Source organism: Nelumbo nucifera, chromosome 5 (genome assembly GCF_055504915.1).
Source record: "Nelumbo nucifera cultivar China Antique chromosome 5, China Antique-T2T, whole genome shotgun sequence".
NCBI classification, from domain to species: domain Eukaryota; kingdom Viridiplantae; phylum Streptophyta; class Magnoliopsida; order Proteales; family Nelumbonaceae; genus Nelumbo; species Nelumbo nucifera.
The window spans coordinates 69,915,661-69,941,202 of NC_142653.1; the positions used below are offsets into that span (position 1 = coordinate 69,915,661).

Below are 25,542 nucleotides of genomic sequence, written 5' to 3' on the forward strand. Positions count from 1 at the left end.
TTAAAGAATTTTCTTACATGACCACCTACTAAAAAGACAAAGCAATAAGTCATTAAGTTTGGCTAAATTTAACTATTATCAAAAGGCCCCCAAGTTAAGGACATGCTCAGCTTTTGACCATTGACAAAGACCTAACAAAATTTGTTATTGCATTAGGTTAGCTTGGTAGTTAGTACATCCAATGCAAAATATTAGTTAATACATCCAGCGCATTAGGTTAGCTTGATTATTGTAAAATGAAATCATTGATTAAGAGACCTACAAAATATCCAGTATCCATATGTTTATAACTAGTATCTTGTACAATTCATCATATAAAATTCTATGAACAATTTCATCTAAATTTTATGTGCAGTTTTCATCAAAACCTTTAATATTTGACTTAGCATCTTACAGTAGAATAATACGCATTAAGTAGAGGTTTAGTGATTTTACTTGAATATTTGTTATCATTATCAAGGTTAAGAAATTATCAAGTTATTTTCTGTCATGGCCAGGATTTTCTAATAAAGTAGAGAAATCTTACATTGATCTTGGAAATATTATCTTATTGTGGTTAAAACTTTTGAAAATAGATTTGCAAGAAATGGTAGGCATAAGTTTTATTCAATGTTTTGTTCTTTGAAGTTATATAAATCTTTAGGTAGAACAATAATAGAGAACAAGATAACAAAATAGATTTTAAGTTTTAGATCCTTGTCCTATGTGTTAGTAAAATACATATAGGCTAAATATGAAAGGCAAAATGATACAGTTCCAAATGAGAAAAGCGATTTCAACAACCTAGAAATATTTGACTTGGTGGCCCAACATGACTCTAAGTATGACTTCCCATGCTCAGTTACTCACAGGAGCAGGTTTCAACCCAACAACCCTTGCCAAGCTGCTATGTTTATCTGGTCCATGACTTATCCAAAGTGTCCCTATCTATTAAACAAAGTGGAATGGACATGTGTTACCTCAGTAATGCTAAACCTATAAAAAAAATGGCCAAAGATGAGGTATGAATATCTAAAGGAAAACAAAGGATTGTGGTACAATTGAAATGGGATTTTAAGGCTGTCATTTACATGCAAACCAAACCAAATGACCAAAGAGATGAGATAAAAGGAATGATGGGTTGAGAAAGATCAGTATCAAAGTGGAATTAAACACCCTCATCTTTATGTGCAGAATTTAATATACTGTTTTTCTTTACAAAAATGAGAGCATCACCAATCAATTTGAAGTATGTTTATCTTACTACTGCCCAAACACAAATAACAATCCAGATAGGCATTTCAAATCTATAAAAAGAACAGTAGTGAAGGATGAAAATCTACTAGTTTCCTAATTCTGCTCAGAAACAAATTGAACTGAACCAGTAGATATAAGGGTTTAAAAGAAGGATCAAATAAAGATTCAAAAGGAGTTGATTTTCCCCGTCAGTGCTTTGACAAAGCAGCTGGGTTGTTTCAAACAAAAATATTTGCAATATTTACTTTAACCAAGCAGCCACTTGAACCATAAAATCTCAATTAATTTAGCTAGCATAAAAAACAATAAAGTTATTTAACAATGCTACTTAAAACTCAAATAGATCTGTCACTTAAGAAGTTGATGAGTAATGCTACCAGGGTCTATGCACAGGACAGGAGTTGAAGAGAATGCAGATGGTAAATAGTATACCAAGTCTAGAAACCACTAGATCAAGAACAGAGGTACTTGCAAAAATAAGATGGTCCCTTCAGAAATAATTATAAGGCCATTATCCAATGTTGGTCCCAGCCATCTGGAGGGGCGTATTGGATATGGACCCCTGTCCCACATTTCCACACTTGTCAGCCCAAGATAATCTAATCCATTGGCTGATTTGTACAGGTGGTCAGAAATTATGTTGAGGAGTTTGTTTTTGGATAAAAGGCTCAAATAGGTAAAAGAAGAAAAAATTATGAGGCTTCAAGGACCCTGTGACTTCAAAGAGTCACAGATGTTAAGCATCCATTAGAGCATACAAAGGCATTCATTCCTTAAGCCTGAAACGCAAGCCACCCAGATCAATCAAGGTATTACCAACATCACCATTTGTTATTTTATCATCTATTAGATCAGTGGTTTCTATCCTTGAATCATCATCAGAGGTATCAAACTTAGCTTCCACCATATCCTCATCTTCATCACTGAGAATTAAACCGGGAAAATCCAACACAAGACTACATATTTCTTTTTGTCAAGCAAAGGCTTTAGCAAAGGTGTTTGCTTATCGTTTAGCAAATCCAAAAACTGTTCGAACGACACTACTACCTCTGATATGGAGAACGAATCCTTAGAGCTTCCAGTCGATAGAAAATTTGTATTGAGCTACTATAAACATCGGCTGTTGACTAAGATCCCTCGTGAGAACCGAAGCCTGTAACTATCATCATTGGATTTTGGATTCGGGAAGGTACTACGAATTTTAATCATTATACTTTATATGCTTTCTTTTATTTCCCTAATTTATTTGCAATTAAAGTAGCAAGAGATAAATGTCTTTGTCTGTTTATTGAAACTCAGTTTTGATATGGAAGCATTGGAATTTCACTCATTCACCGACATTCCTCAATTAAAGAAAGAGTCAAACTAGAATAGACAATGGCATCCCAAGAATTTAAGCTTATTAATGCTTGTGTCAAATTTCCAATGATTTAATGCAAAATCCTTAACTGGTCCTCATCGATTGCTTCATCTCTACTAGTCTTGGGAAAGATGGCTTATATCATTGACTTTTTTTATTTTTTTTAATTCTGTATCTTCTATTAAAGATAGGATGGTATGTGAAATTGGATCATGCAAGTGTGGTTGTCTTAATGCACCTAATGAGAAAATCAATGAAATGTTTAGTAGTGAAAAGTATTTGAATATTATACCTTTAAAACATAATAGCGTTGGTAATTTTATCTGAATGCTGATGGAGAGCCGAGTGCAGGATACGAAATTGTTTAGAAAGTCAAATCACAAATGTATGTGGATGGTACTTAACCAAATTGCAGCTCAAACTGCCCATGGTTTCTACTTTCTATAAAAGAAGTGGTGTTTGTGGGGCTCTGCACTCTGCAAATTGAATTTAGGAGTTGAGACAGTTAAAGGGCATTAATTTTGGGGGTTTCATGGGGACCCGAAGCTGGCAAGGTGTGTCAGATCTGCCGGATATCCAAACTGTATCCACCACAGTCCTTAGGTGTCAAATTTTAACTCATTCGAGAAGATCAACAGGAAAAGTGAAGCATCAGTTAGAATTTCATATAAACTTTAACTAAAGTCATTTTTTAGAAAGATTTGTTGAGTCTATCTTAGCCGGTTTCATAAAGCATTGGAAAGGTTTAGTTTCTGCTTTCAAAAATGCTTAATCAATTTTTGCATCAGAATTTTCACAACAGAACACAGCCATATCCATCTTAACCAAGAGCTTCCTTTGTAGCCAAAGGATCATACAATGTACCACTTAAACCTAAAGTTGTTGGTCTTATTAAACTGGCTTTGAATCGTGGCCATATAATGTTACACAACTGAAGAGTCAGCTGACAGTCTTGAGATGATACCAGCTGTAAAAACTTCTTTTCTCATAAGCTTACACCAAATTTGTGAATTTTTAAGCAATCCATCAACCTGATAGCTAGGATCTATATACCTTCCCGGCCACTGTTGAAATAGCAACTTTTTTTTTTCAAAATGAATAACTTATGTTAGGTGGTAAAGGGGGTTCTAGGTAGGTAGCTAGGTCAAGACTTATCATCTAGTGTTTCATTCTGGAATAGCCAAAGATCAAAGTCATGGGGACTCCCATAAATGGTTTCACCTAAGATATTCCCTCCCTCCCTCCCTCCTTGTGATACTTGTCTTCCATAAATCATATTGACAGAGGCTATATTGGGAAGGATGGAAAGTGACAACATGGAAACTTGGCATTATAGGAACATAATGAGGGAGATCAGAGCTAGACCTGTTCATGGGCCGGGTGGCCCGACGGGCCGGCCCGGCCCGGCCCGACCCCCGGACGGGCTTGGACATTTTTATAGGCCCGCGGGCTTAAATTCGGGCCAAAAAGCCCGGCCCGACCCAACCTAATATTAAACTTAAAATTATTTATGTGATTATGTCCATTTGAATAATTTTTTTTTATTTAAGAATGTAAAATTGTGTTTTAAAATATAAAAGAAAGGGAAAAATACCATCTTGTAGGCCCATTGTTCATTTAAATAGAAAAAAAATACTTATCTGAAATTTTAATTCTAATTTGAATAGGGAAATTTGTTTTTTTTTTCAATTTGGTCGGGCTTCGGGCTCGAGCTCGGGCTCGGGCCCAAGTTATAGGCCCGTTGGTTGGGCCGGGCTCGGGCTCGGGCCCAAGTTATAGGCCCGTTGGTTGGGCCGGGCTCGGGCTCGGGCCTAGTATATTTTCATTAGTGACAAGTAAAAGCCCGGCCCGAGCCCGGCCCGAGCCCGGCCCATGAACAGGTCTAATCAGAGCAATGACAAGGAAGATGGCAATTACTCATTCATAGATTCACAGATAGCAAACTGCTTTAATGATTCTTTTTTGAAGGACAAAATTAACAAGAAACAGAAATAGAGCAATGACAAAGTAGAATATAAGTTTCTACTTTATAATTTTATGATCAGAGTTCCATATAAAATTTACCTAGAGTTTAGTTTTATTTTTATGCTCAAGGTACCATATAAATTCTAGATATTAACTTTCCTGTTTTTCGTATTGCAGGTCACTATATTGTGGTATGTGGCTATGATGCAAATAGAGATGAGTTTGAAATAAGAGACCCAGCCAACTCTAGGTACCATTTCCTTTTAGTTTCCTCAGTATTAGATGCCACCATGTTTCATTATTGATTGAATTGATGTTTTTTATGATGTATTATGCGGAAAAATTCTAGTATTTTCTACTAAGTTGTCACCTAATGATGTGCATCTTGACATCATTACCATTAGATGTGTTTGGATTCATACTAGAGAAGAGTTCAGTGACTTCTTCGCCGATGATGTGATTAAAGGATGGTCTAATGTGGTGACCTTGTTGATTCATGGATGGAGTGTAATGTGGGCCTTGTTTCCATCTTCCTATGCTGTGGTTTCAATGCATGTTGTATCAGAAAGCGAGGTCTACAGGGTAAGAAAGGATGGTCTAATAAATGTTTCTTTTATTAGTAACTTGTAGAAATTTTATTGTTGGAAATGTATAGAGTCAAAATGCAAGATGTAGACTCTCTTGTAAACACAAGGTCTACAGGTCTATCGAGCTAGCCCACAGCTGCTCCCCTACTACCATGATAAGCCCCTTTTACAGTAGAAAATTTTGGTTGATCCTAGTGGTTTCCTCCCTACTACAACATTTTAAAATAATGTTTCAAAAGGTGGAGAATGAGGAGCTAAAATATTCTGATGCTGACTCCCAAGTGTAATGAGATCTCATTCTTTCAGGAGAAGCATGGATTGATATGAGATAAATTACAGAGCTATAAAAAATGTATAGATGAATTAATCATCATATAGGCAAAATTTTCTGATGATTAAGTCATCTATACATTTTTTATAGCTCTGTAATTTTATATGGAAGAATGTACAAATGAATTAATCATCATATGGCCAAAGACTCATTAGGAGCTTAAAAAAACTAATTGCATGCCTCCAAATCCTCTAAAAATATATGGAAACTTTTAATGTGAAATAGGGTGTCAAAACCCCTAAATATTTAAACAAATTACAGACACATGCAGAAAGGTAGACTTAATCCTGCTGTTGTATTTGGAAACTTTTAATGTGAAATCGGGTGACAAAACCCCTAAATACTTAAACAAATATTGGGACATCTTGATGTGGTGGAGAGAAATGTATACTGCTTTACCTTATCTTTTTCAAAAAACGTAGAGTTAATCTTTAACATGGTCTTGCGATGAGAACCTTTAATGCATGTTCTTTGCATAAGGCACCTCAAAGTGTGTGAAGCATGTTCCTACTAGGCTTGATCATGTGGGCATTTTCCTTAACCAATGCTTAAACTTCAAACACCTTCTACATAGTTGTTGTAGAATAAGCACTTAAGTTTTTCAGTTGAATTAGTGTTAGGGTTCCACTGAACAAATGCCCCTTGATGTCATGTAATCTTAACCTTTGGATAATGCAGCCTAAATAATTTCTTGACAACAAAGTTACAGGGAATAAGTTAGGTTAACAATATCCATTCTTTATTGCACACCTGTGTTATTTATTTATTTGTTTGTTTGTTTTATGTCTTGGTCCTTGATAAGTGTTGCTTTCAAGGACATTCTGCTATAGATTTCTTACAGCCTTCTTAATCTATTTCCTTCTTGTGTACTTATAAATTAGCTATTCCTTCACTGGCATTTTTTAAATGCTATATGAATATTTTACAGTTTATATTGTTCATAGCATGGCTGGTGAACTCGTTGATCATCTTTATGATTTTTTAACTTGTGTTTGTTAGTAGTGTCTTGAAGGATATAATGGTGTTAACTTTTATAGTTCCCATAAGATATTTTCACTCTCCTGTGCTTCAAATTAGATACTTACCTTCTAAAGCATTTATCGAAATGGTCTTCTTCTTTGACCTCAAGTTTGAAACTGTAGACTTTACAACAAGATTGCTCGCTCATACCCATTATTGTCCTTCAAAATCATAACTGATACAACATACTAGAAAAAGACCATAACTACAGTATAGATATTCAAGCAATTGAGGCAGAGGTACATTGTTTCCTCATGAAAATTTCTCTGAACCTGCATGCTCTTCTAATTCCTTTTTTTACTCATTATTTTTGGTAAGGTGGAGGGATGATATATGGACATTCTTAAATGGGGGGTGCTGGCTGATTAGTTTCACAAGTCTCTTGCGTAATGCCATGCTCCATAATTTCTTTCTTATTTCCCCCTTTTACCATGATGTTACTTTCAATTTATTCTTCTACATTCTGTATATAGAGAGTGCCTTTACTATGGGATCTGCTTTACACATTCCGTGTAAATATATTTATTTGCCTGGTAGGAATGGCAAAAATGATTGGGAAAAGAAAACTGATACTTAGGTTTGTGGTTTCTTCTCCATAGAATTGGGGATGCTTGTAACAGTCCTATATTATTGAATTAATATTTTTTTTTCAATTACCAAAAAAAAATGAATGATAAGAAGCCATACTGCCACCTATATAGTGGCATACATATGGGGAAAATGCCATTACTTAGCATTGTCATAAACATTTAACCCATTCACCTTGGACCACTGATAGATATTTCAACAGTTTAAAAGAATTATAAGCATCCAAATTTCAACAGTTGAAGATGGAGTTGTTCCTAGAGATAACCCCCAAAGTGCCCTTTTCTAAGTAAGATTCATAGTTTATAAGTTCTGGCTTCAAGTTTTAACTACAAGGAAGGTATGGAAAGTTACTTTGGCATACACTAAGGTATGGATTTAAGGTTTTGATGCAAGATTAGGAATAGCCTACCTTTCAAAGGTTGTTTTTAAGGTAAGAATCATGCAATATATATGTAATTATATGGTTAACGATCTTTTACTTTTGAAAAATTATAGTTACTAATTTGACTAATTTTTTTTTGTTTGTATTATTTTTTTTCTTGCAAATTGTAGGAGAAAGAGAATGTAGATGATGTCAAGATGAAATACATTTTTTATTTTCTTAGAGTAGGAAGTGAATTGTTTTTTGTATTTTTTTATTCCATATGTTTTTGTAGATGGATTATTCTTTTCTCTTTGAATTTGTATCAATTAATATGAAACAATATTCAGAAACAATGGTTTTCTTTTAATAGATATGTGAATGAATTGTTTAGATAGCAAATTAAATGTTTGTATATATGTTTATATAAGCTTTGCATATGATAAAACAACTTTTCAAAACACAAATAAATGATCTTTAGAGGTAGTCACAAATGCCTCTAAATAAGACCAAATAATACTTTAGTTGCAATTTTAAGTGTTGCTATAAAGATTAAATAGGATTCTTAAAATTATTTTTAGAGGCAAATAAATTTGCCTCAAATTTAATTAAAATGCCCTAAAAATGTATTTTTAGTGGCATTCATACATGCATCTGTAAAATGCTTTTAGCATCAGTGTTTTAGAGGTAAAATAATGTGCCTCAATATCTCATTTTTGGAGGCACCTATCAGATGTACCTCTAATTACAAGTCAAGTGCCTCTATAACATTTAGAGACAATCACCTGAGTGCCTCTAATTCTTTTTAGAGGCATTTTTTCTATCTTTGGAGGCATTTTTAATTTGTTGCCTCTATATGTGATTTTTCTAGTAGTGCAAATGCACTGCAATGTACTAATGAAGAGATGATGGGTCAATGAAATCTATTGCTTCTATCTTATGCCATCTTAGAGTCTTAGAGGCAGGATATGTTAGATTCAAACTTCAATTTAATCATTGAATTTCATGCTTCTTATCTGATAAAAAATGCAAGAACATGTTAAGAAAATTTGGACAAAATCAGTTAAATACTACAATTTTGGGGTATTTTGAGCAAAATCAATAAAATACGCAATAAATATATAATATGAATTTACAGAATTTATATAGATTAACCATATATAAAGGTCATTCTTTGGTGCAATGGTCAAACTGACAAGAGTGAAAGCATATAACAGCTACTTTGTTCAAAGAATGCCAGAGGTTAGGTTTGTACCCAGTTTACCCCTTCCAAGACCACAAATAGCCAAGACTAAAATTGGTCAATGGTCCTTTTTGGGCTCATTTGTAACTGTAAGAAAATGGCCTACTATTGTCTTGTGATCATGGGGTAGCCGAGGCTACTCATTTTATTGTAAAGTTTATTTTTATTTAATAAAAGATTTCTTGTATTACTGATAAAAAAAACAAATAAACACTACTGGAAAATTCACCTATAGAGGTGACTATAACTGTCTCTAAAAGCATAAAAACTGCCTCTAAAGGTTATAAAAGACGGCCAGGTGAGTGCCTCTAAAAGCCCTGTCACTAAATGTTTTAGAGACGCTTGGTTGCTGGTAGGACTTTTAGAGGTACATATGACTGCCTCTATTGCACTGACACTAAAAGTCCTAATAGAGGCAGTTAAAAGTGCCTCTAAAAGTTCAACTTAGAGGCGCATTTGAACGCCTCTAAATGAATTTGTGGCAATTTTATGTGCCTCTAAAAGGAATCGAAGAAAAGGAAAAAAAGATATATGCTTTAATATTTAGAGGAACTTTTGGCCACCTCTAAAAAGGTTCCAATTTTTTAAAAAAAAAGTGCAATATATTGTGAATATTGCTACATAAAGATTCCAATTGATACACCTATATGAAAATATATTCAATCAAAACATTAAACCTGTATGAAAATATATATATATATAATCCAAAAAGGTACACTTTATCCCTAAAATTCCAATTGACTTTTATCATCATTGTAAGAACAAAAAAAAAAAAAAAACACAACATTCAACCCTCATTATATTCATTCTTCCTTTTGAGCAGATGTCTTCTTTTTTTAACAACCTACAAATCAAATATATAGTAGTCCAAAAGAAATTCCTTTTAACATCTCAAAAAAAAAAAAAGCTATTTGTAGTCTTCATCCAATCCTTTCTTCCTCTACAACCTGCAAAGAAAAGCAATAAAAGGAAAAAAAACAAAGTAAATAGGTATAATTTTTGTAAATTCCATTAACTATCTAATCACATATAGCAACAAAAAATGAAATAAAAATAATTATATGTAAATTTGTAATATTTACCAAAAACGAAGGCCAAGCAATAGTAGTTCCAACAGATGTTCCAATTGTCTTATGACATCCATGAGGTCTTATTAAAGGCTCCTCACAAATACTACTTTTTTACACAGGTCTTTGCTTATAACAACTGCTTTGGCCACAATTTCTTGCTTCCTTAAACTCTTCAAAAAAATCTTAGTCATATCCTACAATCAAATTTCTTTTATCAAATTCAAGCCATCAAAATAACATAAGCAAATAAATATACTTCTCTTTGCATCATGGATTACACAAGAGAGGGATTACATTTCTTTGCATCATGGATTACTTATGCTGTAAAGTTCAAAATATGGCAAAATTATATGAATGATTTAGCTACTTATGATATAGGTTATGGAGATATACATGCAACCAATTATACACCTAATTTAACCGGATCTAATATATATATATAGATCCACCCCAATCTAACCCAATATGATCAAGTCTGATATAAAGTTGGTTTCAATACTGTATGTTCATTGAAGAGTCATTAGCTCAAGGTTCGATTTAGGAATATGCAATTTGATCCAAAACATTTTTAGCCCATCAATTCAGCAATATTGATCTTCTCAAGAAACGGATCAAGTTGTACATCAGAATTATGTTATTTGACAAGGGCTAAACATATAGCATAATAATAAGGGGTGAAAGCACATATTCTATCTTCAAATTAGATTAAACAAGTATGACTGTTATCATATATCTTATATATCATATATCCTCTGTTTTTACTTTTATAGATTAGAAGGGAAGGTGGCACTGATCACAGGAGGTGTTAGTGGCATTGTTGAGTGCACAGCAAGATTGTTCAGCAAACATGGTGGCGAAGTTGTAATTGCTGACACTCTAGAGAAGTTGGGCAATTTAGTTTACAAGGAGCTAGGCACCACAAATGCTACCTATGTCCATTGTGATGCTACTAATGAAGACCAAGGGCCCGTTCGTTTGCTCTAAAGTTTGACATCTGAAATTGTAATAATTACATTAAGAGGTATGTTGGTATTGGTGAACTTTTCTTTCCTCTGAACTCTGAATGCAGAGAATGTTGTTCTGAATTCTAAACTCTGAATTCTGAATATTATCAAATATCTATTTTGACCCCATATATTAGAGTTTTTGTTTGCTTTTTGGGGGTATCATTGGAAAACAAAAAGTTGTATGATTGCACTTTAAGAGATAAGAGCTAAGAGGAAATGAACAACAATTTTTCTCTTAAAGTTAAAAGAATCCTCTTAAGAGATAAGAGTTAAGAGGAAATGAACAGACTCCAAGTAAAGGAAGCCGTTGATTCTGTTTCCAAGTATGGGAAGCTAGACATAATGTTCAACAATTCAGGTATAAGTGATGAAACCAGCAATTCATATAACTTAGTTCATTGATGCATCGGTCCTTGTACATCTTTTTTTGGCATATAAAATTCCATCAATCCATGGACATCAAACTACTGATGCATCAGTCCTTGTACTCCCTTTTTTTTTTTTTTTGCTAGGAAAATAAATATACAATATAAGTTTACTCTAACTCATTTTTTTTTCTTCCCAATGAATCCTCACTATAATTATTAGCAAAATATGGATTAGGTGATGTGGGTTGTTCCAATTCCTTGCCACATTTTATGTACCTAAACCTGTATCTCTTGAGAAGTATTCATCTAAAGTTGCACTCATTAGTTTTCTGTCTTTTTTTTTCTGTGACTGTATGCTATGCACATTTCATACCTACCTACACTGGCCTGGTTCTCTTGGTTGTCTCTCTACCTATGAGATGCTCTGTTAAGTGATGGTTATTATGTTGATTGCCATATAGATTCTAGCTGTGCTTATTATTTTACTACAGAATGTTCATCATGCAGGTCAACCAATGCCAGGTGATGAGCAGGAGGATGTCGTCATGACCAATACTCAGACCATCCTTTTGAATATCACATGCCCATTAAGTGGAAAGCATGTTATTGAACTGGCAGATCCTGTACGCTGGTATTATTTGATTCCCTCCAAAAGTGCCTCATGACTTTTTTTTTTGTAATGGATTCACATTGGTTTTACTATGGTCAAAGAGAAATGGCTAATAATTGAGATTTGAGAATAGGTTTTTATTTTGTTCATTTATACAAGCAATTATATTGTAATTTTGAAAATGCCTTTATTGGAATTGCCAACCAATAAACAACATACAGTAAAAAAATGTTCATGGGAATTGGTTTCCTACATAGCCACACAAAGGAGTTTCTACAGGCTGGTAAATTACATAACAGATTATATTGCAGTCCATATGTTTTTGTCGGTTTATGATAGAAACAAAAGCTGCTAATGAACACTGAGAGATCAGACAACTGAACTTGTCTTTTCATGCCCAAAGTAACATTTACGCCTCTAAACTGAACTTCTTGCTATTTATTTTCTTATACAACTACATATTTAAAACTTGGTATATGTTGTCAGGCTCAGGTTGAATCGGGCTTGAATGATGCCTCAACCCCAAGTCTTGCCCAACCCCAGCTTTGCTTTGTTTATTTCTAGACCATATCATCCTCCACCTATTTGGTGAATTTCCGTCCTAATAGATCTGCCCCACATCATTTTTTCCTTTGAAACTCTTTTTCACCACTGCTACTAAATCAAATGGGCAAAACTGTCCATGAGAAATCAAGACCCAACTAATTTCCTACATATAATTTTCCTTTGAAACTCTTTTTCACTACTGCTACTAAATCAAATGGACAAAACTGTCCTTGAGAAATCAAAACCCAACTAATTTCCTACATATAATATGTAGGAAAAAGGTTTCCTAATCAGATCAGGCATGAAGCTCCCCTACACAAGCTCCTATGGCCAATCCAGACCTTCCATCAGGTAGGCCGTAGGGGACCCACTGTAGTTAGTAGCCACATATTCAATTCCTCATTCCAATTCAGCCTATTTCCAACCTTGTATTGGAGTTTTGGTCAGTAAATGGTAGTCCTTCATATTTTTAGCTTTTAGGTTTAAAAGTTATCCATCAAGGGGGCTTTGTTTTGAGCACAAGGCAAAGCCTTTGGGCCAAAAGTTTTTCCCATAAAAATGGGTGGGAAGACCAGAAGAGGAATAAGGGAGTTTCTTTTCAGCCCCAAAATATGTTGCCACATGGAAGATTCCTGGGTCATTTAGTGAAGCTCACTAAATGGTATGACTAGGAACCCACTCCATATGCATGCATCCAAGCAGAGTGCTCCTTTTTTCTGTTCTTTTCTTTTTTTTCCTTTTGCTTTTTACAAATGGCTTATTCATTGAGCCACTGTAAACATTTTATTAAACAGAATTTTCAGCTGTGTTTGGATGTTTTTTGTGCAGTATGAACTGCAAGCATATCCAGAGGCGGAAACCCTCAATGCCCTGTTGTGGGTATGCCAACTTACTACCCAATTCTAACTGTGCTTATCTTGTAGTAGCAGGTATATCAACCTGCTGCTCAAATCTAACTATTTTGTATTCCTACATCAGTAAATTATTTTGTATTCCTATATAACCTTGGTTGTATTCTGTTCCAAACACAGGTTGTCCCAAAGTTCTGCAGGCAGGAAGAGTGGTGTGTGATCCCTTATTACTAGTTGAAATTGACGAAGCTCGCACGGAAACTACTGCACAGCCTGGGTGGAAAACTGTAAACTTATATTGTATATTTATTTTCCTAGCAAAAAAAAATATAATGCAATATATAAAATAGAAAAATTGAGGGCATGACAATGAACCCAATTTTAGTTTCACCCCATAAAGAGTTTTGAAATTTTTGAAGTCCTATAGGAAAAAAATAATATTGAAATGGTTTTGGAATTTACCTTAGGTCTATGACAAGAAGTAGCCGTCCCTTTTCTAGATAATGGAGTCTACAAGTGACAAATATTATTAATTAATATATAATTACAAGACCATTTTCTTGAGAATTCCTAACAGAAGAAAAAAAACTTTATAATGAGAAGGATGTAGTAGTTGATCTTATGCCCCATTCTTAATATATACACAAATCATATTCAAATTTTATCGGTAATGAATATAGTTACAAGAGAAGCAATGACTTCACTTCTAAATTCTGGTTTTGACATTTGGTGGACCATATTTTGCTTTTGGTTGCAAAGATGTCTACACCTTTTAAATGTGTATCTTGATAGCGAAGAATCTAATAGCCTATGGCCATGAAGTAGTTTGTTGGATGGGTAAGTCTTTTGTGGAGGAGGAATTTGATGGGTAGTCCTCTTTTGGGGAAGAGCAAGTGTCTAGCGTAAAATGTTGAAGCTTCTACTCGGGGAAGGCAGCTCATCTAATTCTTCTTCTTCTTCCTTCTTTATTATAAAAGAAATATATATGACTTTAATACTCTGGGAAGCAAGACCACCTCTTACTTGTTCTTTGCTGGTTAAGTTCTTCCTTCTTGGATTACTTGGGTATGTGGAAACTTGTTGAGGTTTTCAGTATTAGTTGCTCAATTCCTTTTGTTTGTGTAGTTTGCTTATTATTCGCTTTTCTTATGTTAAGGGTCACTGGTCTTCAAGGGTTTTTTCTCATTGGTTTATACTATATGTCTCCAACCTTTTTATCAGCGCTACAAAACTCAGTTCCAGCAATTACTTTTGTCATGGCTTCAGCTTTGGGGTAATTATTCAAGGACTTCAGAATTTCCCAAGTCAATAAATTTTTGTGGTTGTTTATGAAAGTTGTCTTCTAAAACTTCTTTGATCTCTCTCTCTCTCTCTCTCACACACACACACACACACAGGTTTGAGCAAGTTAATATCTTAAGAAGAGATGGGTTGGCAAAAGTGGTAGGAACCATTTTAAGTATAGGAGGTGTAACCATTATTACTCTCTACAAGGGCCCTCCTCTGAACTTCTTACAGCACTCACAGAGGAAATCAGCATGGGCTTGTATTCAATGGAAGTGAAGAATTGGGTATTGGGTTGTCTTTATGTACTTGGGCCATATCTGGTTCTATGTTGGAATGGACTTGGGCCTAGGCTTATTTGGTATTGGATTTGGGTGAGGCTTAAATTGGATGATTACTAAAATATATAAAAATAAAAAAGATTATGAGAGAAATATGGTTGGCTGGCTTGTCCTCTAGTGGTCATATTGGCTGTTTTTTTTTTTATCTGTGCATTTCTCTCGAAGTAGAGTACTTAAATTCTTTACAACTTTGAGTTTGGATCAAAAGTAAAAGCTCTGTTTTTTTTTGTTGGAAAGTTTTTTAATTTTTGCTCCACTATAGAAGAGTTTCTTTAATCAATTAAATAACTGCAAACTAAGTAGAAGCCACTAGAGTATTTTAAATTTTAAAATAAATAGGAAGTTATCCAATTGGCCATTTCCTGATGGTTAGTAGAAAGCTGATGGTTTTATCACTGATGTTCCTGTCCCATAGTAGAACCCTAGCAAGCTCAACCAGTCTATCTTCAAGAGCCATTGGACTGGTATCATTTGTGACACTTTTAACTTTTTTCTATAGCTGAAAATGATTTCTTTTGTGTGCCTACTCTAAAACTACTTTGTCTGTGGTTGATGACACAGATTTCATGTACCCTTGCTACAATTCATAATAATGAATACCATTTTTATTAAAAGAAAGAGGTAAAGGGAGACATTACTAGATCTACTTGCTAACACCTCAGCACCACCATTACTCACACAATGACACATTGCAAGATTATGCATACACGGAGGAGAGGGATAATGGAATAAGGTACAACCTTTGTGACCAAAACTGTGCCACAAGGGCACATTGTTCAAACCACCGCTTCTACCATTGTGAAGCAAAATTGGCTTAGAACTGAGCTCCTAAAATACATGGATAGCAGTTATAAGGTTTACAATTTGCAAATATTTTGATGGGTTGAAGGCATGAGTTGAATGTCTCATATATAGGGCAAAAGAGTGGGAGTTTTTCACTCCTAGTTAATTTGGAACTTTCCCACTCCCTCTATTTGTAATAATTTGTGAAAACATTTTTCCAACATCCAATGTCACAATACTCATCCACTCATGAGTTTATATTAAATGAATATTCATTTCCTCTTTGACTAGATAAGGTCACTTTATCTTCAAAAAAAAACACATATAATACACCTCTTTTTTAATTTCCCTTTCCCAGTTTTCTCCTCCCTCACTTTTCTATCTATGCCAAGTGCCAACATACAACTTGTATACCCCATTTTCTTTCATCCTTCCACTTCTCACACACATATAACTTATACACAAATATTTCATATGTATACATGTGAATAGATATGTTTATGCATACACATGACACACATTTAACTCCAAAAAGTTACATATATCTACATATATCAAATTTAAATCTCCTAGGAACTTGCTCCTGCTACATGAATTGGTCATTTAAGGTACAGTAATAATAAAAATTATGTTCACACAAGAGCATGAGGCGTTAGCAAAAAAGAAAGTATCACCTGCAATCCCAAAGACCTTGGCAACAAATGTGAGGCCTCTAGTGGTGCGGTTGCCTTTGTTGATGCGTTGAAGAAAGCTCTTAACTTCATGTTGTGAGTAGACAACCGTATCTTCACTGATATTGAGTTCCAAAGGCTCACATCTATCTGTTTTCAAAACTCAAAAGAATTGTTTGTTTCTGTCGCTCCCAATGAGATAAAACCTCTGCTCAAACCAAAACCACATCACCAAAATTTCCAAAATTATGAAAAGGAAAACATAAGCACGTAGTAGAAATAAGCAAAAAATGATGAAATTCAAAAATCATTACTTGACGAGTTTCATAGAGTTTAAATTTCTCAAGAGAACATGAGTGCACATCAAAATCTTAGTCGTTCGCCGAATCATGAATGAACGAAGTTAGGGTTTGCGAATTGAGCTTTGAACTCTCCAATTTTGCCATGAAATTGATTGAATATGAGCTTGAAACACCTAAAGCGTCGCTACTTTGTGTCTCTCATGCATTTTCCACCTTTTCCAATTGACTGAGAAAAATAGAGGAAGGAGAGCATGGTTGGTTTATATGGAGATGGTGACTTGTATAAAAAAAATAGTCAAAATATTTCCAAAAAGATACACTCCCATGGCTATCCTACGCACTCGCCATCATTTAATCTCATTGCCACCACCTCCATCACCCATTGCCACTGCAAAAGGATCATGATCAACAATAGTCAACGATAAGGTCCTATAGGAGTACCTTGAGAGGACACTTCAAATCCCTGATCTAACACTACCGGAGTTTTGCTTTTAGGAGAACACTGAATCCCTTCAAGGGTTGATCTCCGGTCGTTAATATCAAACTACGAGGATTCAGTTCAATTAGGAATAGGAATTTTGGTCAACAAATTACGATCCATGATGGTAGAAACGAAATGTGTTTTTGAGATCCCGATAAAGAAAAGAATTATAAATCAAAACTTTTAAAGGGACACGGGAAAGGGCACAAGGAATTGAATGAAGTGTCATAAATTGTGGTTAATATCAAAAATGCCCTTACTGCCATGAAATACAATATAGAGGCATTAATAAAGTGCTTCTACATAAAGTTGTTTGAACTATCACCGTTGGCTTTCTAGAGAGGCACTTTTATCAAATGCCTATGCCATAAAGCCTCTAAATATAAAGCTTTCTAGTAGTGAAGGTGTTAGGCACCCCTTTCTCCAAACTATTATAGTAGTCTAATATAAGAGTTGTTCAAGCTCAATTTCTAATAAAACACCACTGAAAATAGTTGCTCAAAGTTCCTAAATATAAGGAAAAAACGCTCTCAATTTCACCTAGAATTGATTTTAGGTGACATTATCGGGTCTTACGTACTGATTTCCCTAAGACCCTCACCTCTCTACCTCTTTTTCTCAATCTAGAGAAAACTAAGAACATAAGTTTCCATGGTTTCAAGACTTTAAGCAACCCAAAGCTAAACTGAGAACAGAGATTACAAATTCAAGTTCAAATGTTAAAATGAGAGACTTACCTCTCGTGTACAACATTGACAGGAGTTTTTCAACAGTCGAACTAAATAAAAGAGTGGTTGGATGAACTCGAAAGATGTTAGAAACTATTGAATGCTTGGAGGTTTCGTGCAAATTTGAAGTTTGAAACATAATAGAATGAATTTGGAATTTTGGATTCAAATGCTTGGGGGTTTTCTCGCGAACAGGGCACCTACGGGAGTTGGGGATGCTTCTTGAATCTCTCCTTTCTTTTTTCCCTGTTTCTTCTCTGAGCTCAAGTTAGATTAGTATTTATAGAGAAATGAAGGGGGAGAGTCCTGAAATTCATCCAATCACAAGGCTTGGTCTTTAAGAAAACTTTTACAAGAGAATAGGGAAGGATTTTCAAAGAAAATGGTGATCAATCAACTTTTTTCTCTTTGGTAAAAGATTATCTTCGATTTGGGGGTGGTTTTTATGGGTTTTGTGCATCCAATGGGAGCTTGGGCATGCCTGCCATAGCAGTATTGTATTTGGGGTTGTCAGTGGCAAAAAATGTAAATTTAATGAACTTTTAAATGTAAATTTAATGAACTTTTAAATGTTGTTTTGTCTTTTCTCAGTTTTAATTGAGGGTATATTTGGGTTTTGGGGCTTTTTGAGTCTATTAGGCTTAATTTAATCGGTCCAGGTGTTTGAACAGGTCAAGAATGGGTTTGACATCAGCCATCTCCCTTTTGAGATTTCAAGTTGGGACAAATGAGGTGACGATTTAATTTGGTGCGTCGAAATGACATCTTCCTAGTTTAACGATCAAACGGGTGAATTAGGACATCAAATTTGACATACTGAGGTTTTTTGAGTCTTTGAAAACAATGGTGATGACTGATTGACCTAATAGGGTCAAAATGATGGAAATGTATGGCTAGCAAATTCGGATCAACGAGATTTGTTGAAATAGAATCTTTGCTTGGTTTGGGTCTAGGTTCTAGCCAATGGTTTATCAATCAACGAAAGGTCTTAAAATGGAATCCCACTTTTTTTAATAGTTAAATGGAGGAGTTTGGTCATGAAATTTTATGTATTAAGGTTTTTTGGGTTTCTAAACATAGTGATGAGGTCTGATCAGTCAAATGAAATTGGGATGATGAATGATAAACTTTAATTAATGAGATTTGCAGAAATTAGGATTTGGCTTGATTGTGGATCAAACGGGGGAATTTTAAGCTGAAATTTAGTGGGTAGGTATAGATTAAGGTAAGAAGTCAAGTGGATGGTTTTGATTTGAGAAAGAAATACTTGATCTTGGTTTTCTAGAACTAGTTGTGTAAGGCCGTCAAAATGGATTTTTAATGCTTTTGAGGTTAATCGTTGTAGACTTGTAATGGGATTCGCTAGTTGATTGTATCATAATGATCTTGAGGCGATGGATTCATTGGATCAGGACCGTTATAAAGGAAGTTGGCATAATGAATGGTGGATGTGTGACTGATTTATAGTTTTCTAAGTCTATAGGCCATATTTGGTTGGACATTGATGTTGATATTGAGGTTTCCATTTGTCATATGGGTTGTGTTAGAAGAAGGAGTTTTTTTGTTTTGTAAAGTCTCAATTTGAACTAGTTGTGTTTGGAAGTTTGGGGTCTAGGAGTAGAGTACAAAGAGGTATAGTGAAGGAATCGAGCAAAATTTGGGTGCTAACAGCTGCCCCTCTTTGTTGAAGGTAGCAAGTTGCAGTACAACAAAGAAAAAGAAGCACATGGAGATTCTTGTAAGGGACAACAGGTTAGGGGAGGAAATTTTGTTGTTGGAATTTCAGTCAATGTTGAAATTGATGTAGTGCAAGGCCTTTGCTTGGAAAGTATAGTACCACCCCAAGCCCTGGAGGCAATTGCAATTGTCAAACAAACACATGAAGAACACAGTGGTGTCATCCCAAAAATAGCTAGTATTAGTTGATAATTAATGTGTCAATTTGAAGGATTTAATAAAGTTTAGAAATTTGTTATTTGATGCAGCTTGTTAAGTTTTTATGGATTTTGATGTTAATGTGTCAATTTGAAGGATTTGATCATCCCATACTGCCACATATTAGGAGCAAAAGATTTTTATAATGTACTATATGAGTGGAAAAGCTATCACTTGATTTGCCTGGAGGCAACCCACACGAGGAAAAATATTTTTACATTTCTTTGATGGATTTGATTATGCCTAATGAATTTAGATGGACTTTGATTAATTGTTGTTGGCTTTTGATGAATTTTGATGGATTTTGATGAATTTTGGTAAATTTTGATATTTGATGATTTCTTTTGATGAACTTGACATTTGACTAGTTGATAATTTTTTAATATATTTTTTATACACAGTAGGTCAATTTGATAGGTTCGATGATTTGATGAGTTGATTTGATAATTTTGATAATTTTGATATTTGACGAATTTGATAATTTTGATGATTTGATTAGTTGATTTGATGAATTTAGTAACTTAGTTAATTTAGATATTTGATGAGTTGATTTGATAAAATTGATATTTGACGAACTTGATATTTGATGATTTAGATCATTTTGATGAATTTGATAGTTTCGATCTTTGATAATTTTGATTATTTGGTGAATTTTATATTTGGTGATTTTGATAATATTGATGAATTTGATAATTTTGATCTTTGATGAGTTGATTAGATAATTTTGAATTTTGATGGATTTGATTATTTAAAGAATTTGATATTTGATAGCTTTGATCAAATTCGATAGTTTTGAGATTCGAGAAATTTGATACTTGGTGAATACGATAATTTTGATTTTTTGATTAGTTGAACTTGACAATTTTGATAACTTTAATAATTGATGATTTTGATAATTTTGAGATTTGATGACTTGGTTTGATAATTTTGATATTTGATGATTTGATTCTTTTGATGAATTTGATTATTTAATGAATTTGATAATTTTGATGAATTTTATATTTCATGCTTTTGATGAATTTGATAATTTTGATATTTGATGAATTTGATATTTGATGATATTTGATAATCTTGGAATTTGATGATTCAATGATATTTGATAATTTTGATATTTGATGATTTGATGACTTTTGATAATTTTAATGATTTGATTAGTTGAACTTGACAATTTTGATAACTTTGATATTTGATGATTTTGATATTTTTTGATGAATTGAATATTTGATGATTTTAATAATTTTGATATTTGATGATGTTGGATGAGTTTGATGATATTCAATGATTTGATGATTTTGATGCATTTGATAATTTTGATATTTGATCATATTTGGTGATTTGATGACTTTGATAAACTTTATGTTTGATGATATTTGATGAATTTGATAATTTTGATGATTTGATGATTTTGATATTGAATGATATTTGATAGTTTTTATGTTTGATGAATTTGATACTTTTGATATTTGACGGTTTGATGAATTTGGTAATTTTGATATTTTATGGTATTTGATATTTTTTATATTTGATGAATTTGATAATTTTGATATTTGATTTGATGTTTTGATGGTATTTGATAAATTTGATAATTTTAATGGTTTGATGATATTTGATGCTTTTGATGAATTTGATCATTTTGATATTTAGTTATTTGGTGATATTTGATAATTTTGATGATATGATGATATTTGATGATTTTTATGAATTCGACATTTAATGCTTTTGATGAATTTGATGATATTTAGTGAATTTGATAATTTTGATGATTTGATAAAATTGACATTTCATGATTTGATGATATTTAATTAATTTGATAATTTTGTTATTTAATGATATTTGATTATTTGATAATTTTGATTTTTGATGATTTTGATATTTGATGTTTTTGATAAATTTGGTAATTTTGACATTTGAGGTTAACACCCCGAGACCTGGCCTATATTAGATCCCTTTATTGTACTCCCAACGAGTACGAGATGAAGTATCTTGGAATAAGTGAGAGGGCCACCTCAGCTCAGCCAAATGAAATCCCCATCTATGAGCACAGCCTGATAGTCAGGCTGAGGTTCCCCTTGAATACTAGCATCTCGACGATGCTGAGGTGGTATTGCATCCAGCCCATTCAACTCATGCCCAACTCCTTTAGGTATTTAGTTAGCCTCCTCTACTATTGTACCATTCATGACATGGACATTACCCTGTTGATGTTCACTTACTTCCTACACCTAAAGTAGCACCAATAGGACTATTGTTACTTCTCGACTTGGCAGAACAATAAGAGCCCCCTCCTCGGTGAAGCACTAGAAAGAGGGGTTCTTCTACGTACGCCGTCAAGGGGGCTAGTCGCTCCCTGCTGAGTTGTCAATCTCGAAGACCAAAGTGAAGATGTCAATCGAGGCCAAGCTATCTAGGGAGGAGTAGGCGGCCATCTAGTGGATAGTGAGGGTGGATGTACAAGAGTACACCTCGTCCATGATGTTGACCTGTGCCGAGTTGTCCTTGCTTTGTATGTTATTTACGCTTCTCTTCTTCGGCGATGACTAATTAGTGTTCTTTCCTTTGTAGACATGGTGATAGTTGATGAGGAGGAGAGGACGAGGTAGATGCAAGACGCCACACAGAGGAGGGCAGCAGCTTAGGCGGGGACGACCCAACTGCAGCGTCATCTCGAGGCCACGACTCCTCGACCACATAAGAGGTCGAGGTCCACCAAAGGTGACGTTGTTGATGTCGGTTCCGACGTCTCTTTACCGCAGCACACCCGACCACAGTCCATGCCCCGAGGAGGTATTGAGGTCCCGCTTTCTTCGAGTTTGGCAGAGGAAGGGGCCAAAGTGTATAGGCTGAGCTGGACTGTGTGGTCGGAGGATACCTTGGAGACAAACAATGTCCCTAAGTAGTTGGCTAGGGGCATCTTGTTGCCTAGAATCCACAAGGAAATGGGTGACTGTACGAGCAAGGTTCTTGAGAGCATGGCCATTCGGGAGACCATCATGGTAAGACATTTGTGTTGTCTTAGCTACTTCTCAGTTTGCTTTGTCATGCTCATTGACTTTGTGTTTTGCAGGCTGCTTGTATGGTGACGATGTTGGTTGACAAGATGCCTACCCTTCGTCAGTTGGCCGAGGCTCGAGAGACTGAGTTCTCCCACCTACAGGTGAAGGTGGTCGAGTTGAAGCAAACGATGGTGACCAAGGACGAAGAGCTATGGAGGTCAAAGAGTCAAGTGTGAGAGCTCAAGGAGGGGCATAACAAGGCTCGGAAGGCAGTCAAAGAGGCGGAGGCGAAACTACTGTGTGCTGAGGAGGAGGCGGTTTCCAAATATAAGGAGTCTGAGGAGTTTCTAAACGTCTTTGGCGATTATGCCACAAACTCCTAGCAGACCATCTTTGTTCGCTGCAAAAGGAGGGTTATATGTGAGCATCTTGAGATAGTTGCGACTGTAGAGGTGCCAACAGCCATGCAACCTAATTTGAACGATAGCACGACCACTCCCGAGGAGTCCGTCCTCGTAGACAGTATGGTCATCTTGGAGTGAATGTAATGTTTCTGTTTCTTTATTTTGTGTGTGTGGCTTGGTATGTCGAGCTTATGATCTGTGTACTGCCCCTTCTAGTTAATGAGAATCTTGTGCACTCTTTTCTTTTTCTTCTCAAATTATCGCACTTCGGAATTCGAGTAATCGGAGTGCTTCTCAGACCATGCTACCGTTAGGGCTCCTTGCTCGAACTGACCCACTCCAGGTCTTGTTTGGTTGAAGTGCTTTCAAGTAATCATCATCGTTAGGGGATCTCGATGGCACTCAGTCTAGTGGAGCTCACGCTCCTTGGGGTGGCTAGCTGTGGTGCTCGGGTAGCTCTACTCCGGCTTCGAGCCAGACTATTTCACAGAGTTCAGTTGCCGTCCTCTTTCGTGGTTGGATAGGGGCATTGTGCCCTACTAGGTAGGTTTGACTTAGGGCCTTGATTATTTCTAGTTGGCCGGGTCTTAGCTAAGGCGTTGGACCATTGTGTTCGGCTTGGCCACCAAGTAGGGCCAAACGTTGTTCGCTGCGTGGTCCTAATGTGCCTTTCTATTTAGGTCTGACCGGGTTGTGTGTGCAGTGTTGTGTTCCAAGGTCCTCGGCCGTTAGAGTTTGGCCAGGCAGTGTGCGTAGTGCATACTCGATTATTGTTTGTAGAAAGAGGCTTTATTCCAAAACTATTCATGCAAGGGAATTTCGGTCCTTTTTATTGATAGTACATTCTGAGGTTCCTAGTGTTCCAACTCCATGGCACCGGCCTCCTATCGAGGTCTTCTAGCTTATAGGTGCTCGGGCTAATCACTTTGGTCACCCTATACGGTCCTTCTTAGTTGGGTCCAAGTTTCCCTTCTCCGAGCTCAGGCACGATGACTTTGCGGAGGGCGAGATCTCCTATCTTGAATTCTCTCCTTCAAACTTTGGTGTCATAGTACCTGGCTATCCTCTATTGTTGTGCTACCATTTGGATGTGTGATTGGTTGCGGGTTTTTTCCACTAGGTCGAGCTCAGTACGAAGGTCTTCATTGGTCATCTCGCTGTTGAAGAGCTCTGTCCATAGAGTGGGGGACCCAATCTTTACAAGGATCATCACTTCAGCTCCAAACACTAAGCTGAACAGGGTCTCTTCAGTGGCTATACGTGGCTTGGTTCTGTAAGCCTAGAGGATGCTCGATAGCTTTTCAACCCACCTGCCTTGGGCCTTGTCGACCCTTGTCTTCAAGCCGTGGAGTAGGATCCCGTTGGTCACTTCAGTCTGTCCATTGCTCTTTGGCTAATGAACTGATGTCATCCTATGGTCTATCTTGAACTTGGCGTACAAGGCTTCAAACTTTCGATCAATGAACTAGGAGTTGTTAGTGATGAGGACCTGAGGGATGCCGAAGCAACAAATGATGCTTCTCCACAGGAAGCCTTGAGCATTCTGCACGGTAATGCATGCTAGGGGTTCGACCTCGACCCATTTTTGTGAAATAGTCTACCACGACGAGGATGTACTTCTTTTGTCTGACTACAATAGGGAATGCTTCAAAAATATCCATCCCCCACTGGGCAAAGAGCCATGAGCTCGGGATAGGCATGAGGGGTGGTGTTGGCTGATGGTGCAGATTCGAGTGCCTTTGACAACAGTCACACCTTCAGATGATCTGAGTTGCATCTTGGTTCATGATGGGCCAAAAGTAGCCCTGTCAGAGTGCCTTGCATGATAGGGTCTATGCACCTGGGTGGTCTCCGCAGATACCCTCGTGTATCTTCCTAAGGACGTAGTCGGCTTGGTCTATGCACCTGGGTGGTCTCCGTAGATACCCTCGTGTATCTTCCTAAGAACGTAGTTGGCTTTGGTTGGGGGAGACACCTTAGGTAGGGGAGAGTATGTGATCGGTGGTAGAGTTGGCCCTAGATGAGGTAGTACTGGGCCAACCTGTGCATGAGCCTTTTTACTTAAGTTTGGTCCTTAGGAAGGTTCATTCTGGAGGTACTATATGATCAGGTCCGTCCACAATGACCCTTGCTGAATGAGGAGGACTGCTCGGGCTACTTTTGAAATGTTAGGCTGTGCCAAGGTGTTTCATCCTGATCGTGGTGCTGAGGTTGGTATGCGGTAAGCTAGCAAGCTTAGATAGGGCGTTGGCTCGGGTGTTCTCCGCTATGGGGATTTTCTATATGGTGAAGTGCTCGAGTTGTCTGGCGAGCTCCTGCATTTTCTGCAGATAAATTGCTATGGTGGGCTCTCATTCCTCGAACTGACCAATGACCAGGCTGGCCACTAGTAGGGAGTTGCTAGAGGCTTCCACACATCTTGCTTTGGCATCTAGTGCGAGCTGAAGCCCAACTATCAAGGCCTCGTATTTCGCTTC

The 25,542-nt window shown here is 36.0% G+C and overlaps 1 protein-coding gene and 1 long non-coding RNA gene across 11 annotated transcripts; one reads left to right on the forward strand and one right to left on the reverse strand.

Annotated features, from left to right (window-relative positions):
* The first annotated feature begins 1,927 nt into the window (after window positions 1-1,927).
* On the forward strand, window positions 1,928-16,213 carry LOC148791842 (E3 SUMO-protein ligase MMS21-like). Of its 7 annotated transcripts, none has more exons than XM_088887168.1 (9): window positions 1,928-2,425; window positions 4,739-4,811; window positions 4,966-5,143; window positions 10,532-10,782; window positions 11,628-11,767; window positions 13,121-13,221; window positions 13,324-13,430; window positions 14,300-14,416; window positions 14,541-16,213. In XM_088887168.1, the coding sequence occupies exons 5-9, from the start codon at window positions 11,652-11,654 to the stop codon at window positions 14,544-14,546; spliced, it is 447 nt and encodes a 148-aa protein (XP_088743294.1). In that variant the 5' UTR covers window positions 1,928-2,425; window positions 4,739-4,811; window positions 4,966-5,143; window positions 10,532-10,782; window positions 11,628-11,651; the 3' UTR covers window positions 14,547-16,213. The 7 variants fall into 7 exon arrangements, 6 of the variants coding, with proteins under 6 accessions (XP_088743294.1, XP_088743296.1, XP_088743295.1 ...); XM_088887170.1 differs by having other exon boundaries at window positions 14,365-14,416; XM_088887166.1 differs by lacking the exon at window positions 14,541-16,213 and having other exon boundaries at window positions 1,939-2,045; window positions 2,119-2,425; window positions 14,300-14,533.
* On the reverse strand, window positions 9,372-17,188 carry LOC104610196 (uncharacterized). Of its 4 annotated transcripts, none has more exons than XR_016075958.1 (6): window positions 16,866-17,188; window positions 16,537-16,750; window positions 16,226-16,430; window positions 13,606-13,653; window positions 9,774-9,955; window positions 9,372-9,638 (listed from the first exon to the last, which is right to left on the reverse strand). It is a non-coding gene; the product is annotated as an uncharacterized LOC104610196 (long non-coding RNA). The 4 variants fall into 4 exon arrangements; XR_002023383.2 differs by having other exon boundaries at window positions 16,966-17,187; XR_016075956.1 differs by having other exon boundaries at window positions 16,537-17,187.
* Between the last annotated feature and the right edge of the window lie 8,354 nt (window positions 17,189-25,542).